The sequence below is a fragment of the Coenobita brevimanus genome, chromosome 86, assembly GCF_032717465.1.
Source record: "Coenobita brevimanus isolate Jiangsu-jjx chromosome 86, ASM3271746v2, whole genome shotgun sequence".
NCBI classification, from domain to species: Eukaryota; Metazoa; Arthropoda; class Malacostraca; order Decapoda; family Coenobitidae; genus Coenobita; species Coenobita brevimanus.
The window spans coordinates 31,030,430-31,046,398 of NC_137039.1; the positions used below are offsets into that span (position 1 = coordinate 31,030,430).

Sequence of the window (15,969 nt, forward strand, 5' to 3'; positions counted from 1 at the left end):
TAATGCGTTAAAATAAGTGAAAGAGTTGGGCAGTTTTTACAATTCAGTTAATAGACAGCAGAATAATTTCATTTATATTTTACTTTGGACCAAATTAACAAGTTTGTAAATAGTATGGAAATGACTGAGTGGGCCAGCTGCTAGGACTGAGTGCAGTAGTTTTTAATGCAAGTAAGAAAATATAAGTACATAGTGAAATGAAGGGAGGTATTGAGTGGATAAGAGAGGTTGTTAAGAAAATTATCAGTCGTCTTCTCCCAGGGTCCACGTGTTATGTGGGCTGGATAGACTTGAAACCAGAAACGGAAAATATGTGTAGCTATAGTAGCTGATAACAAAGTACCCAGTGAAGTAGACCACCCTTTCAATCTCCAATCAAGTCTTTAAAAATCTTGTTTCCTGCCTAGAAAATGACTGTCTACAAATGAGAGTTCCATCATAACCTCACATGGGAAACTAACATTCCATCAGCTGTCAGGTTTTGAAGGAATGTAACCGGGAATAAAGTAATGTTCCTAGTCAAGACCCATTTAGTTGGAGATGTTTAGACACTGCATTTCATGACAACTTTGTTGAGAAAACTGGGTTTGGTATACTTTTAACTCTTGAGCATACACATACAGTAATAATGTTGCTCACAATGAAACAGTTGTTGAAATTTTTTCTTACAAGTTTTTTACTGACTCTTCCCATTTCTTGTACAGCACCAATTTTTATCAGTTAAATTTTTAACATGTTCACCATTTTTTTTGCTTAATGAGATTGTTTGTGACATCTCCTAAGAAGGTAGAATATCATCACATTCCAACTGCTCTGACAGTGCATTGATGAGGAGGAGGGTCTGGGGTGAGATGGGAAGGTGCTGTGCTTAAAACTGTTATGTAATAATGCAAAACTCTCCATGAAATGTCTAAACTCACATGACAGTGACATACTGTTTAGCAAGGTCTTCTTGTCAGTGAATGGATACCTGACGTGCAAGACATAACAGTTACATGAATCCATGTGGAAATTATATTTTGGGGTTTACACAGTTATAATTAAAAGTATGCATTTTTTCCCCCTGGCTTTCAGCAAGTAAGCTTTTACATTAGCTTTAACTTTCCTTTGTTTTTCATTTGTAGTGTAATAATAAGATACAGGGTATTTGTTGCAAATAATGTGACCATAAATTCTCTCCCTTTATTTTGCTGGTATCATCCAACTTGTTATCCGTTACCATCTTTGCCATCATCCTCTTCATCAGTAGTATTACCATCACCAATATTTTCTTAACAGTACCAGTCACAAACTCTGTCTTAACTCAATATCTACACCATAACTACCAGCAGCTTCATTAATTCATGTCATATATAAGTATCTCCTCGTGACTGCTTCGCCATTACAGGCCACGCAACAACCATGACAACTATACCATAGTTCCGTGACCTTCCATAGAACTTCATGACTGGTGCCATATTCTAATGTTAATCTTTTATAACTTGGCATTTAAGGTGTGAACTGATAGAACCCTGAATCAGTTTCTTTTCTACCCAATTTAAATGTACATGTGTACAGTATAGTACCTCACTATCTCAGATATGTATAAAATAACAGTTTGATATAATGTGGAAATACTATATTTACAATATTTTACTACCTGACCACCTGGCAGGTAACAACTCAGTGGCTGAATACCACATACAGTATGTACATTAATTCCGTTATTGCGTATATTATATTTGCTGCATCCCATGGGATGACTGATGGTGGTGGTTTTAAAGGGTCATGTTCCATGCTTAGTAGACTAACACCTTGTCCTCAGGAGTTTATTGTATTTTGCCTATAACTCCCAACTATTCTCTTGGATTTATATGTGGAAGAAGTGTTAGAGCCATAGTGGTGGTGGTTGTGGAAGTTTAGAGGTGGGCTTGAGGTGCACTGCCGAGGGACCAAAGGTGAGACGCCTCAGGACATGCCACATCCAGCATATGCAGTACTCGAGGGTCTGTGAGGATTGGGGGGTGTTGAGTTATATTTTGAATATTAGACACAGATAGGTAAGGCCTTTGTTATGCATGCATTTTTAAGCTGTACACCCTGAAGGCAATACAGGGATACTGGGTGCCATGCAGCTCCAGTACCACAGATGTACCACCAACATGTGTGGGTTAGTTTTTTGATGGCTGTATGCCCTTACTAGTGCCAGTCCTTACCTAGGGCCTTGGGTGCACAGTCAGAATTATCTTTCCCCAAGGCCTGCTTCCATCTACAGCTAACAAATCCAGCTTACCCCAGGGAATAGACTGCAGTTGTATTGAAGAGAATGAACTGTGAGGAAGGAAAATAAAGGAGACAAAAAAATACCAAACATGACCACTACATCACATCAACTCACCAAGGGTCTTTATGAAGGCATCAATAATTCTTGCAACAAGTGGTGTAGGTGCAGCCATGTTGATGTTGGGGAAGACACACTTCTTCTCATGGTCCCTAATGTTGCATGTTACGATACCCACCACCAAAGGGCCTGTATGGGAAGGTAGATGATTAGGTGATGTAAGGTAACAGTGGCAGCCAATCTCATATGAACCCTCAACAACATACACTATAGGGGCCTCCTCAAACTCCTGGCTCCAGATCTGTACTCTGCTGTTCCCTGGATCCCAGATAACAAAAAATAATGTATAACATTATGCATGAGTGAGATACTGCATGATGGGAATTCCGAATTATCTTTCCTTAGGGCTGCTTAATCCACTGCATGATGTGAAACTGTTCCTTTTCTTCCACCTCCGTCCCACATCCACTAAAATGTCTCTACATATTATTCGTGGATCCTAAATATGTCCATCCATTCATTTGTCATCTTGTCCTGTGTTACCCCAGAAGGAGTGTTGGGGCACAGGACTAACTGCAGCTACAGCAATGAGAAGGATAAAGGCAAAAGATGCAATACTGCAGGCTCTACACACATACCCATTAAGATGCTCACCTAATGTTGGATGTATAGCAATCACAGGACCACCACTTGTCCCTGCGTATACTGAACATGTCGTTTGCATCATCACGACAACCGATCTTTTGCGCATCAGACGTTTTCCGTCTTTGGTACATCTTGAAAAATCTCTGTTGATGTGGTTAGATTTTATGTCTGCCATATCCTTGGTGTCTTGATGGCTGGGTTCTATCTCAGCCTTACCCTTAGGATTCTGACAGCTGTGACTGGTACTAAACTTGGCATTATTCATACATGGGGAGTGGTTAGTCCGGCCATGTCCCAGAGAGAAGTTCAGTGGCATGTGTTGATTGGGAGTACTAGCCTGGTTGTTACTCTGCTCTTGTTTTGGGAAGCTATCTGTTGAGTCTTCTGGGCGATGACAGTAGGATTTATTGACATACCCAATGACCAACTCTTGAGGGTGGTTTGGGGTGAGGTAGGGTTGGATACGAGGGTATGAGGGCCAGATGAAGGAGGTCAGTGGAACGGTGATCAGTTTTGACAACACACCACAGGAGATAGAGGGCGTGGGTAGCCGTGTGGGACTGAACATACCGTACCCCACCACCAACACACTGCTGCCTGTGAGAGTTAGCTCTGGTTAGATATACAACTGGCAAAACCAAAAGCTCTAGTTACAATGATAAGTGTTTATAAGCTCTAGTATAAGAAGTGCACAAGCTTTTCTATAACAGAGATAACAATGTGCTACTGTTAGTAAAATGATAACAAGCTTTAGTTCAACAAAGATAACTAACTGTAATACTGTAGCTGGAATACCTCGAAGCATCCTACTCCAGCTTATGCTACAGTAATATCTCAATTATCTGTTGTCACAATATCTGGCATTTTCTGCTCAGTTCTAATGAAACTATCCAGCGACATTTGGCAATATCCTGCTCAGAAACGTGAAGTGATCAGAAGTACTATGCATTCTTTGGTGGTAATGTGTATCACCCGACTCAGATACAGAACCCAATTGGTGTGAAGGCAGACCCTGCAGCACAGCAACACACACCAGCCAATCAAAGTGCGTTATGGGAGCGGCTCACCCAACATGCCGAGCCAGACAATGCCCTCTCATTCTCTCTACTGGATGCCATATAGTGAAGACCTATCTGTGTCTTTTGTATCTGTGACCCATGCAGTGACTTAACCTGTGGCCGCTCGTGCCTCGCTCATTGCTATAATGCTGTGACTTCCCTTGTGGCCCCTCAGTGCTCCATGCCCTGGTGCTCTGAATACTGTACCCTAATTCTGTGTGATGCCAACACTACGTGAGTATCAGCATGATTATATTATGTACTGTATTACTGTACTATAACTGTATCAGTACTGTATTGTATTTTATGTTTGATTTTAAACTTTTACTCATGGCTAATACTGTAGGAAAGTTTTTAGGACAGGGTTGAGATGGGTAGCTTAGGGTGGTAACGTATTATCTGGCCCACTGCCGAATGGACAGCCGACTAGGGGTACCAACGCAACGTCTGGCGGGGGGTTTGGCTGAATCATGCCAGATAATTGAGAGATTACTACATAATTTAATTCAGCTGAGCATGAATCGCAGAAGCCAAAGAGTGATAACAAGAGGTGCAGAGGTATGGGTTACAGAATCTCATAAATTTTTCCATACAATTTGTAATGTGAACTGGGGACAAGTGGAAAATCAGCTTCATACGTAGCAATGGGATATTAAAGGAAATTTTTTTTTGTAATATGCTGTGGACTCAACAGCAAAACTGAATGCCAAAAGAGACAACCGATAACAGGGACTTACTGTAAAAACAAAGGTAAGAGTGCATACCAGTGTGTGGGAGGTGTGTGGAGAGGATAAGTGGTGGTGGTAAGGGCTGACTGACCCCAACCACTGCCAGATCCCATATGCTAACCCCATTTGTCCCTTCCTCGCCTGTTGATGGACCGACTGGCTGTGTCTGGTGTAACACTTGACCGCACATCTTCCGACCATCACTCAGAACAACTGTCACTCTCTACAAGGCAATATTTGTAAGATCATTGCATTATCATTTCCTACCAAAGGATTGGGTGAGATCCATGTGGAGGGGGAAAAAAAAAAAATGCAACAGTTAATAGTTTTCTCACATATTTTGTCTTTCATTGTTTGTGCATCCTACCTCACTGTATCGTTTTAAAATGTGAGTAAGGATAAATTGAAGACACAAATGATGAAGAGCAAAATAAATGGAAGGCTAGATAGAAACTGGAACACAGACAAAAGTGTATGTGTACAGGGTGAGTTTCTACCACAATACACAGGCATAAAGCATAAGTATGTTTTTCCTGGGCATGCTACTGATAGTTTTCCCACTTTGCAATTTCTCATTCCTCTTATCTCATCTCATCTCTGCTGAACTAAAGGTCACAAAGGTGGTGATGATGTACGGGCTATGTTTAGTTGGAAGAGTAGGCTACTTATGCAATTTCTCATTCCTCTTATCTCATCTCATCTCTGCTGAACTAAAGGTCATAAAGGTGATGATGATGTATGGGATACGTTTAGTTGGAAGAGTAGGCTACTTCTGCAATTTCTCTTTCCTCTTATCTGGATCTTATCTCATCCTATCTCTATGTTGAACTAAAGGTCAAAAACGTGATGATGAAGTACCACGTGGACTATACTTAGTTGGAAGAGGCTTATAACTTTGTACTTATCTACTTTCATGTTTTCCTGATGATGCTAAAAATTATAATTACAGTATAAACAAAACGAAGATGATATCGATGGCAATGAAGACAATGACAGTGATGAAGATGAAGTAAACCTGGAAATGATGACCAAGCCCAGATGAAAATCAAGACAACTGGCCCTGGTAACTCACCCCATGTTTGGCTGGCTGTGTGACGTGGGCGCAGGTGAGGATGAGGGGTGGACGCGATGATACTACCACACCACTCCCCCACTTGTCCCCACCCCACACACCCACCACACTGCCTTCAATGCCTGTTGTGGAGAGTGAGAGTTAGACCTATATTCTTGCTGGTTAAGGAGGCTCCGCAGCACCTGTTTCTTTCCAGTCTGTATCTAGCATGTTAATATGCTAGGATACAATAATTCAGGTGTGGCCAGAATAATACTTGTAGTGTACATATACATTAGTGCCAAAAGTCAGAAAATCTGAGAAATCCTTTAACAAAAGGCAGGTTTTTTTTATTATTATAATTTAAAACTTACAATTACTTCCCTATTCCCTATCAAATGCTTCAAAGAGAGAGAGAATTCTCTCACTCTTACTCAGAAAATATTTATATAAAAATATTTATCAAAATTTCAGTTTATGTTGAGTCTGGCATGTAAAGCAAACTGAAATTTTGCCCCAGAGCTGTCTTTCTCTGCTGTACAAAAATGGTTTCACACCTTTCATCAACATTTCTTCACTGCTCTCCAAGTCTCCTGTCCATGCAACATCTGTCATCAACACCTTTCCCTGTTCTTCCACATCTGTTCCAACTGGTGGGTTTGGAAGGCTGCGTGGTGGATCTTCTGACTGGCTGCAGGAAAGGAGAACAGTGCGCAGGATTGGCTGGATGGCGGCAAGCAGTGATAAACCAAGCCACTCGCCCTTACGCCAGAAGAATGGAGAGATAACCATTGCACATAGGTTTGGTCTAGGGGAAGAAGAGAAAAGAAGATTAGAGATGGAAACAGCAAGACTGAAAAGAATATTATCTTCTCGGAATGACTGGGTTAACAGGACCTCTACATCATCATCAACCTATAAGTGTGGACACAAGTCAGAGAACAATGGAGGTCCCAATTATAATTACCCCCTTCCTCATGCTGGTTATAAAGGATGGAGCTGCCTGCAACATATGGAAAGTAATGGGCATTTGGGTCACCACTAAAAATACTCCAGTATAGTATACAGATAGGATATTTCTGTCCCACCAACTCCCACCTCTCTCTCTCTCTCTCTTCCCCCCCTCCTCCAAGTTTTATGACTGCCCATCCATCATCCAATCCTTTATTCCCATCAGGAATGTGGAGGCTTGAGTGAGGTTACTAAATCCAGTTAAAGATATCACTAATCCCTGAGTGGCATTGTCAGTAATATACCCAACTTAACCCTTATGGGCAACATCTGGTTGGAGCACCCTAACTCATCAGGTCATTTTTTTTTTTTTTCTTTTTTTGCGAGGAAGAAGGAACCAAAGGCCATGAGCCCACAATAACAGTTCCCTCCAAGAGAAAAACAAAATACGAGAGAGAGCCAAATTCAAGATCCATTCATTTCAAGATGCCTGGGCACACTGCGCTTGAAAGACTGGAGATCATAGGCAGCAGGAAATACAGACAGAGGGAGACAGTTCCAGAGTTGACCTGCTGCATAAATGAAGGACTGGGAGTAACGGTTTTAACTCTTGCATTAGAGAGTTGGATAGAAAAGAGATGAGAGTTTGCTGCTAGACGGGTGCTACGCACCCGTCGCAGAGGTAGAGGAATGCATGCAGACAGTTCAGAGGAGCAAATACTTGGCATATTTGCAGGTTAAATAGTTAACACTTAATGTAGTACATAATAGCCTAAATGGTTTCCTAGGTTACAGGAGTGAAGAGTCACTGAATGTAGTCACATGAAGATACAAACAATGTAGTCACATGAAGATAGAACTACATTAAATGAACAGAAGTACTTCTCCTGTCCCGAAGTTCTGAGAAAGAATCAAGCCACCCTTACCTTTGTCCAAGGGATGCAAAGACAGGTGCCCCCTCACTGCCCAAGATGCATCGTGCATCAGTAAGTAAGAGGGGTGGGGTTGCATTGTTGATTACACCACGGCTCAGGGAATTCAAGAACACATCAGGACACAGTGATCCAAATGGAGAACTTTCAACGTAGACAGTGGCACCTGAGGAGAAGAGGTTTGGGGAATGTTAAGAGACTGCATGAAGATCCAAGGAATAAGAACTGCCAAGTAACTAAAAGAAATGGCATAAAGATCATAATGCAATCTTGTACAGTATTAACATTAATACTTCAGCTTTTAAAATCTGTATTATGAATTTAAGTTTTCACTTTTTTCTTTTTGTTCACTATCCATAATGATGACTTAAAACATGCAGTACGGGGGACGGAGGATGATATTTTGGTTCTGAAAGGGGACATAAATGGTCATGTAGGTGTAGCAGCTCAAAGATATGAAGGAGTACATGGGGGATGTGCATATGTTACAAGAAATGAGGAAGGGGAGAGGATACTTGAGTTTGGGGAGGCAATGCGCATGATTTTGTGCAACACACATTTTAGGAAAAGAGAGACTAGGTTGATTACATATGAGTATGGGGGAAATAGCAGCCAGATAGACTATTTCATGGTCAGGAGGGCTGAAAGGAGGTTAGTGAGGAATGTTAAAGTTATGGGGAATGAGGAGTGTGTGCTGCAACGCAAGTTGTTGATATGTGACATGGTGGTTAAGGAGCGGGTGATGAAAAAGAGGACCTATGCACCTAGGAGGAAAATATGGTAGTTGAAAAACCATGCAGTAAGGGATGCCTTCTATAGCAAGATGAATAGAGTGGTGGCTAAACAGAGAGACAGTGATACAGTAGAAGTGTCAATGAATAGTACAAAGCCCTGAAGAACAACCTCTTGAGAGTTACAGATTCAGTATGAGGATGGACAAGGGGTCCCCCCAGGACATACAGCAACTTAGTATTGGGATCAGGGTGCAGAAGCTGCCGTTAAGGAGAAAAGACGACTTTTCCGGGAGTGTAGAATGGGTGGTAGCAGAGAGGATTACTTGGCAGCCAAGTGTAGAGCTGGAAGAGAGGTCTACAGGGCAAAGTTTGAATCTTGGAAGCTTTTACTTGAAAACCTAAATAGTGGGAAAGGAAGGTATAATTAAGGTGGCAAATCAGATGACGAGGGACAATAGTGATATCATAGACGAGCAATGTGTGAAGAATGATGATGGAAAGGTAGTGGTGAACAGTGGGGATGTTAAAGATGCCTGGAGAGAGCACTACAACTGGTTGTTGAATGAGGAGTTTCCCAAGGACACGGAAGGTCTGGAGCCAGCAGATTCAGTGTTGAGTCTTGGCCTTTGATGCAGCTACTGTGAGCAGGGCAATAGGTAGGATGCAGGTGGTGAAGGCTGCAGGTGTGTCTGGGTTGACTGCTGAAATGCTGAAAGCCTCAGGAGATACAGGAGTGGGGTTAGTCACTGATTTGATAAATGTTATTATTTATGAGTGTGTTGTCCCAGATGATTGGCTGAAGAATGTAATTGTAAATGTGTACAAGTTAAAGGGTGATGCCCTGGAAAGAGGAAATTATTGAGGCATAAAGTTTTTGGACCAGATAATGAAGGTAACGTAGAGAGTTCTAGATGGTATGATTAGAGAAAGAGTGAATATTATGAGATTCATAGTTTGGGTTTATGCCAGGCAAAGGGACCACTGATGCCATATTCATTGTTTGACGGCTTCAGAAAAAATATATAGGAAAGAAAAGGGAACTGTACTTTGTTTTTGTTGATTTAGAGATGGCCTTTGATAGCATCCCTTGAGAGGCAAAGTGGGGAATGAGAAAACTTGGGATCGAGGAGTGGCTGGTTAGGGTGGTTATGGCCATGTATGTGGATGCTCGCACCCAGGTAAGGGTGAATGGAGTTTTACGTGAGGACTTTTCCGTGAATGTTGGCGAGCATCAGGGGTCGCCTTGAGCCCCCTGTTGTTAATTATGATACTGTAGCTACTTGAAGCCCTCTGATGTGACTTCAGAAATAGACATCCATAGGAGATGCTGTATGCTGATGACTTGGTGTTGACTGCAGAGAATGAAAGGGAGGCGGAGGAAAGATTTAGGATATGGAGAGATGGTATGGGGCACAAGGGCTTAAGAGTAAATGCAGATAAAACAAAAGTGATAGTATCTAGGGCTGGGGGTGGTACTGTCAAAAAGAGGGGAAGTGGCTATGTGGGATTTGCAACAATGGCATTGGAAGTAATTCCATCTTGTGCTGTGTTTGTGATAATTGGGTGCATAAGAGATGTAGTGGTATCAGAGGTAGACTGCAAGATCACACCGATTTCATATGTGTGGTGTGTTGGGAAGAGCATGTGGAGATTGTCAGGCATGAAAGGATTTAACTTACTGGTTAGTTTCTTAAGTGTGCGGAAGTGTTTTGTTATTTGGGAGACATGTTATATGCCTGAGGTGGGGCAGGAGCTAGCTTTGTGGCTAGAGTGAGGAGTGGTTGGAAGAAGTTCCGGAAGCTATTGCCTCTCCTGACATTGAAAGCACTCTCCCTCTGTGTTAAGGGATCTTTGTAGTGTAATGCTGTATGGTAGTGAGACCTGGGCAGTAAAGAAAAAGGATATTCACAGGCTCATGCGTACAGAAATGGCAATGATTATAATGGTGGATGTGCAGTGCGTCCCTGAGTGCGAGGCCTGGGGGGGCTAGGTTTATGATGGAAGAGTTGAGAGGAAGGATGGGATTGGAGTGTATTGGTGTCATGATAAGAAGGGGTAGACTGAGATGGTTTGGGCAAGTGGAGAGGATGGGGGATGATAAATGGGTGTAGAAAGAGAGAAGTGGTAATTTTAGGGGTAGGGTAGCAACAGGTAGACTGAAAATGACCTGGGACAAGGTCAGTGAGTGTGACCTCAGGAATAATGGACTAAACAAGGAAGCTGCCATAGATCGAGCAGCATGGAAAGCTACCATTAGGTGACCAAGGCCGACACATGCAAGCATGTTGGAGCCTTCAAAAATGAAACGAAACGCAACAATGATCATCAGCTAATGTCAGTACACTGCCAGACAAAGGTCTCTCACACTTTAACTTAAAATACTGGTGGTTAACCTCCACAGCATGACATGTTTTATACACTATTCATGAATCCTCCAGTCAGTCTTACTGAGAGTAGGACAGATTTTTAAAAGTTTGATAAAGCCCTACTTTGAAATGCCTCCCCAGAGCTGAATAAACACTGCCTGGTTGCAGCAAAAATCTATCTATCTAGCTATCTATTTACAGCCAGATGCATAATCCTGTAAGGGTTGGCCATTTGAGTTCTGTTTCACAGGGAAGGGCACTAACTCTCCATCAACCCACTTGCTGACACGCAGCAAGAATCAATTACTGTACCGTATACAGTAAATCATGTCCTTGCACTGAATGGGTTGAAACACCTTTTGTAGTCCTTAAATGGATAATGACCCTGCTGAGCATCATACTTTAGTATGAAATGGTGATGATGATGATGCATATGATTATGGTGATGAAGCACAGAGTTCTATAGCAATTTACTTCTTGATGCATTTCTCTACTAACCTTTATAGACATGTGAAGTTTGTGCCAACATCTTCTTTACCACTTGCATCACCTCTGTCTCATCCAACACCTTCCCACACTCATCTCTTAAGCTGTCACTTGGGGCAATTCTCAGAACTACAAAGGTGGATAATATGATATTGTCAATGATACTGTCACTCTCCTTTCCATCTTCCTCTCCCTCTGTAAATTTCCATCCTTCTGATGCTGGCATAAGCCCTTCTATTTTCTGCCTAAGGCTTGGAACAGTTAATAGTCGCTCAATATGGGCAGGAACAGTGTTGTAGCTCTGAGACAGGGATTGCAGTTTGGAAGCCAATGACTGGTTAGTTCCTTTGGCAGTCAAAAGTTTGAGTTTGTGTGTGTTTGTAGGATAACTCATGTTTACTTCATTCTCTTGCTTACTTTCCTTATATACTGAAACTCTCTCTGCTCCTTGGTTACTGTTCTTCAATTTCTGGGAATTATGGCAAGAATATCCTGAATCATCCCCATCCTGATTCTGCCACTCCTTTATGGTCAGCTGCTTGTGAGGAGGGCCATTTGCAGCTGACTGGTTCCCACTTGTGCTTGTATCAGTCAACCCCTGAGCCACCAGATTATCATTGGAGACTGGTAGAATCACCTGAAACTTTGCTTGGGTGATACTGACTGTTGTACTTAGTTGACTCTCACTGGAAAGGCTACTGTGTTCACTGCTCTTGCCCTTCACTCTTAAATTATTCACACTGGAGAGGTTGTGTACTTTACTAACATGCTTCTCTCTACAACCACCATTTACCACCCAGCCTCCTGATCCCAGCACTTGCAGAACTGACTGTGATGCTGGGTGTTGCAGGATGTCTGTGGCAATAGTACCATGTGTCAGAACCAAGCCACTGCCCAGGTAGATACCTGAGCAACTCAAACTCTTGGGGCTGTTAGATTCTCCATTCTTCTCGCCTTTCTCCGAGACAAAACATTCCACGATGACTCCACCACCTTCCATCATCTTGTATTCCTCTTGAACCTGAATTTCTTTACAACAGTATTTACTCTTTTCATTTCTTTTTTTTTTCCTGTATGGATAAGTTCCCTTTCAATATCAGTTTCCATATAAGCACCTTTTTTTCTGTACTGACAGCTATTAAAAGTATGGTTCAAACATGTAGTAGCTATATAAAGTTCTAACGCTTTTAGCAACATACCTGTCCCTTCTGTGCTTCATCTGAGCTTCCACACTTTGCCAGAAAGTGTTTTAATAAAATGATATAGAAATAGTAGCACTGCACTAAATTATCTAAAAATTCACTACAGGCATATAGAAAATAATCAGCAACTTTCCACACTGCAATATCAACAGAAAGATATTTACATCAACAGGCATGTCCAATCAAGAGTTCGCATTATACACAATTTAAACACAATGGTTAACTTCCAAACATTTCACTCTCCAGCATCATCTTGGTCACTTTCCCCTTTCCTCTTCCTCCAGTGCCTTCATCAATTCCTTCTCCTTCTGCTCGTACATTTTCCGGATGCAATCATCAATTTCCTGGGGAGAGGGGGAGGGAAAAAAAAAATAATCACCATCCACCCTAAGCCATTCTACTTTCTTTACACATATATCTCAATCTTTTATGACTACACAAGAATACATTAAATCTTTCACCAATCCTAATCTCTCCTTTTTCAGCACATCACACACTAGTTCACTGAATCCCTATACACGTATATTGTATCACATTCCTTGTATCTATATTTGCTTTGAGATCTCATCGCTCAAATATCCACAAAACTCGGAAACAGTTTGCAAAGATCCCATTTACTATTAGCAAGCAGTACAGGATCATTGGCATTTGAGATATTCCATGCCTCACCACTAAGCACCAGGTTTACTCCCATTTATATAATTTGTAAAATAATCTTATTATATCACCATTTGTATAACCACAGGGACATTATACATCTTTATCAGGCTTCAACACATTCAACCAATGAAACATCAATCAATCCTTATCCATCCCCACCATCATTATAAATGTTGTATTCAACATTTTCCATGTACACCACATACTGCACTTTATAATATAAAGTGCTGTATATGTAACACTCCACACTCTCCCTGATCAATTGGTTAGCTTCTTGATTTTTCCTAATTATTAAATGATGTACTGTACCTGTACCACAAACTTGCAGTCCTTATCATGCATTCTCAGCTATGTGCGTTACTGCATATATTTGACCCATACCACTCTGGAAACCATCCAATGCCCAGTCATTATAAAAATTGTATTCAATATTTTCCATCTACACCACGTGCTGCACTGTACTGTATATGTAACAATTTCCATATCCTCCCAGCTCAGTTGGTTAGCTTCTTGATTTTTCTTTATTAATATTATACTTATACCAGAAACTTGCAGTCCTTCACATGCTATCTCACCTTTGCGCATTACTGCATATATCTGACCCATACTACTCAGGAAACTATCCATGCTCATTATACTGTACTTAATACAGTGTAAGCTTCTTCTTTACATATTTCCAATATGACTAAACTTGCTTTGGGAAACAATTACCTACCGGTAATAAAGTAAACACGCAATTACCCATCATCACAATATCCGGCACTGTTGGCTCGACTAATACAATATTTGGTGAAATTATGCAACATCCAGCACTAAAATGGAAAGTAACCGGCAGTTTTATGCAATACCGTATCTAGCTGCAAGGTGTACCAATCAGCTCGTACATGGTAGCCAACCAGCACTGTATTACTGTACTGTATGATTACTGTTTTGTATTTTAAACTTAGTTTTCATTTTTTCTCATGGGAAAGTTTTTAGGATGAAGGGTTGACAGTACCTAAACACAACATCCGGCCCAACGCCGAATGTTGAGCCAATGGGGGATACTATGCAACATCTGGTGTTTAGCTTTATTCATCCAAAGGTTGGCTGAATTATGCCGGGTAACTGAGAGTTCACTGTATTTGGCATATTGTATATAGTACATACTGTACTTTAAAGTGTCAAAACACCACTTCTCATTTTTTGGCAATGTTTGAAATTAAGTGTTTTTGGTGCACCATGGGGTGTTCTGGAAATTCTGCTGCCATAGTAACCTTTTTTGCTGGAATTATGAAATACAACCATGGCGCTGCAACATTCTCATTTAGAGCTGTCTTTTTATTATACAGGTGAGAAGTGTGAACGTCGAGGGTAGGGCTGCGAGAGGCAGACCAAAAAAGTGTGGCCTCAGGGCTGCCAGAGATCAATTAGTGTGGACAGCTGCCATCAGATGACCAAGGCTGATGCATGCATGCATCTTGGAGCCTTGATAAGTGATATGAACTCACATGCTGACACATGACTTTACTCAGCTTAGGAATGACAGGTGAGTAAACCCAAGGCTGGAGGGATCATCCCATGTAACTAAGCAGATTCCCTTTTAATTCTTTAAATTCACTCAACTAGTACAGGTCTACCCAGTGCTGTAATATTTCTCAATCTCTACTGCCTCCCAGTTATTCTATACAGCTTAGGAAGAACCTCACATTGATGTGGTTAATGAAGTACCGTATGTCTCTAGTGATTATATCAGTTAGGTAGAACCTCTCATATTAATGCAGTTAATGAAGCTTTCTCTGATGTCACTCCTATATAGAATAAAACATCTTAAAGGTTGCTAGAATAAACCTTAAAAAATAATTTATTCCCGGGGTAAAATCTATTACTTTTGCATGCATCTTGTCTAAAGGAGGGTACAGCTCACGGCGCATCTTGACTGTCCAATCCTCAAAGTATTTAGGCTGGTTGAAGAAGTAGAAGAGAACCACTGGGAAGCTCATGTACAGAGCCATCTTCCCAACCTCTAGCCGCCACCCACCCATGGTACTGTCTGGAAAGGGAAGAATAAAATGTACATGCTGCCAGGATATATCAAGTAAGAAATAAAGGTAAGTTTATAGTTTCAGCCAAAAACAAAATTACAAGATACTGATCCGTTTTAACTGTATTTTAGACAATCCTAAGACACTTGTTTGGCATTTTCATCACAAATTTTACTCCAGAAAACCTAACCTAACCTAACCTTAATAAAAAAAAAAATTTGCGACAAAAATGCCATTGAAGAAAATAGCGTCAGAACTGTCTAACATACCGAAGAAACAGATCAAAATCTCGTAAATGAAACAGACAACACCACAGAGAGGGTTGAACAGACTCAGTTATGCAAGATAAACTGGTCATTCCTGATGCATAATCTTTCATCAACCATACTGAATAATCAGAGCTCAATATTTTCAGTCCCTTACCGTACCTTTGTTTATAGCCTCGCACCCGTAATAAAAAGATACAGATTTAAATACAGTATAATAAAACAATATCACTCGAACACCAATCGTCGTCGTGGCCGTGATGGCCACCTAACTACGGACCGTCTTGAGAACAATATTTTTATATATATTTTTTCTGAGTTTGCAAATTTTACCATTATTTCAATACTTGGGAAACGGTTGTCATTTTCTATAATATATTGTTCCGTAACTTTATTGTAACATAAGTATTCGTAAATTGGAAGTGGTCCCCAAGCCAGGTTAAGCCTTTTGAATGTTTATCTAAACTATTTTTTTTCGGTGCTTGTAATTGTATGAAATGGGTACTGTACAATTGCTATAAATATTTGTTTACATCATTACGGTAA

General features: G+C 41.0%; 2 protein-coding genes across 2 annotated transcripts; both read right to left on the reverse strand.

Annotated features, from left to right (window-relative positions):
- Positions 1-1,185: 1,185 nt before the first annotated feature.
- Positions 1,186-12,274, reverse strand: LOC145410815 (uncharacterized). The gene is made up of 8 exons (XM_080280934.1): positions 11,284-12,274; positions 7,680-7,851; positions 6,360-6,610; positions 5,824-5,945; positions 4,788-4,974; positions 2,975-3,562; positions 2,378-2,509; positions 1,186-1,987 (listed from the first exon to the last, which is right to left on the reverse strand). The coding sequence occupies exons 1-8, from the start codon at positions 12,272-12,274 to the stop codon at positions 1,899-1,901; spliced, it is 2,532 nt and encodes an 843-aa protein (XP_080137060.1). The 3' UTR covers positions 1,186-1,898.
- A 420-nt stretch (positions 12,275-12,694) lies between these two features.
- Positions 12,695-15,681, reverse strand: LOC145410817 (protein PET100 homolog, mitochondrial). Its single transcript, XM_080280935.1, has 3 exons — positions 15,586-15,681; positions 15,002-15,165; positions 12,695-12,817 (listed from the first exon to the last, which is right to left on the reverse strand). The coding sequence occupies exons 2-3, from the start codon at positions 15,155-15,157 to the stop codon at positions 12,731-12,733; spliced, it is 243 nt and encodes an 80-aa protein (XP_080137061.1). The 5' UTR covers positions 15,158-15,165; positions 15,586-15,681; the 3' UTR covers positions 12,695-12,730.
- Between the last annotated feature and the right edge of the window lie 288 nt (positions 15,682-15,969).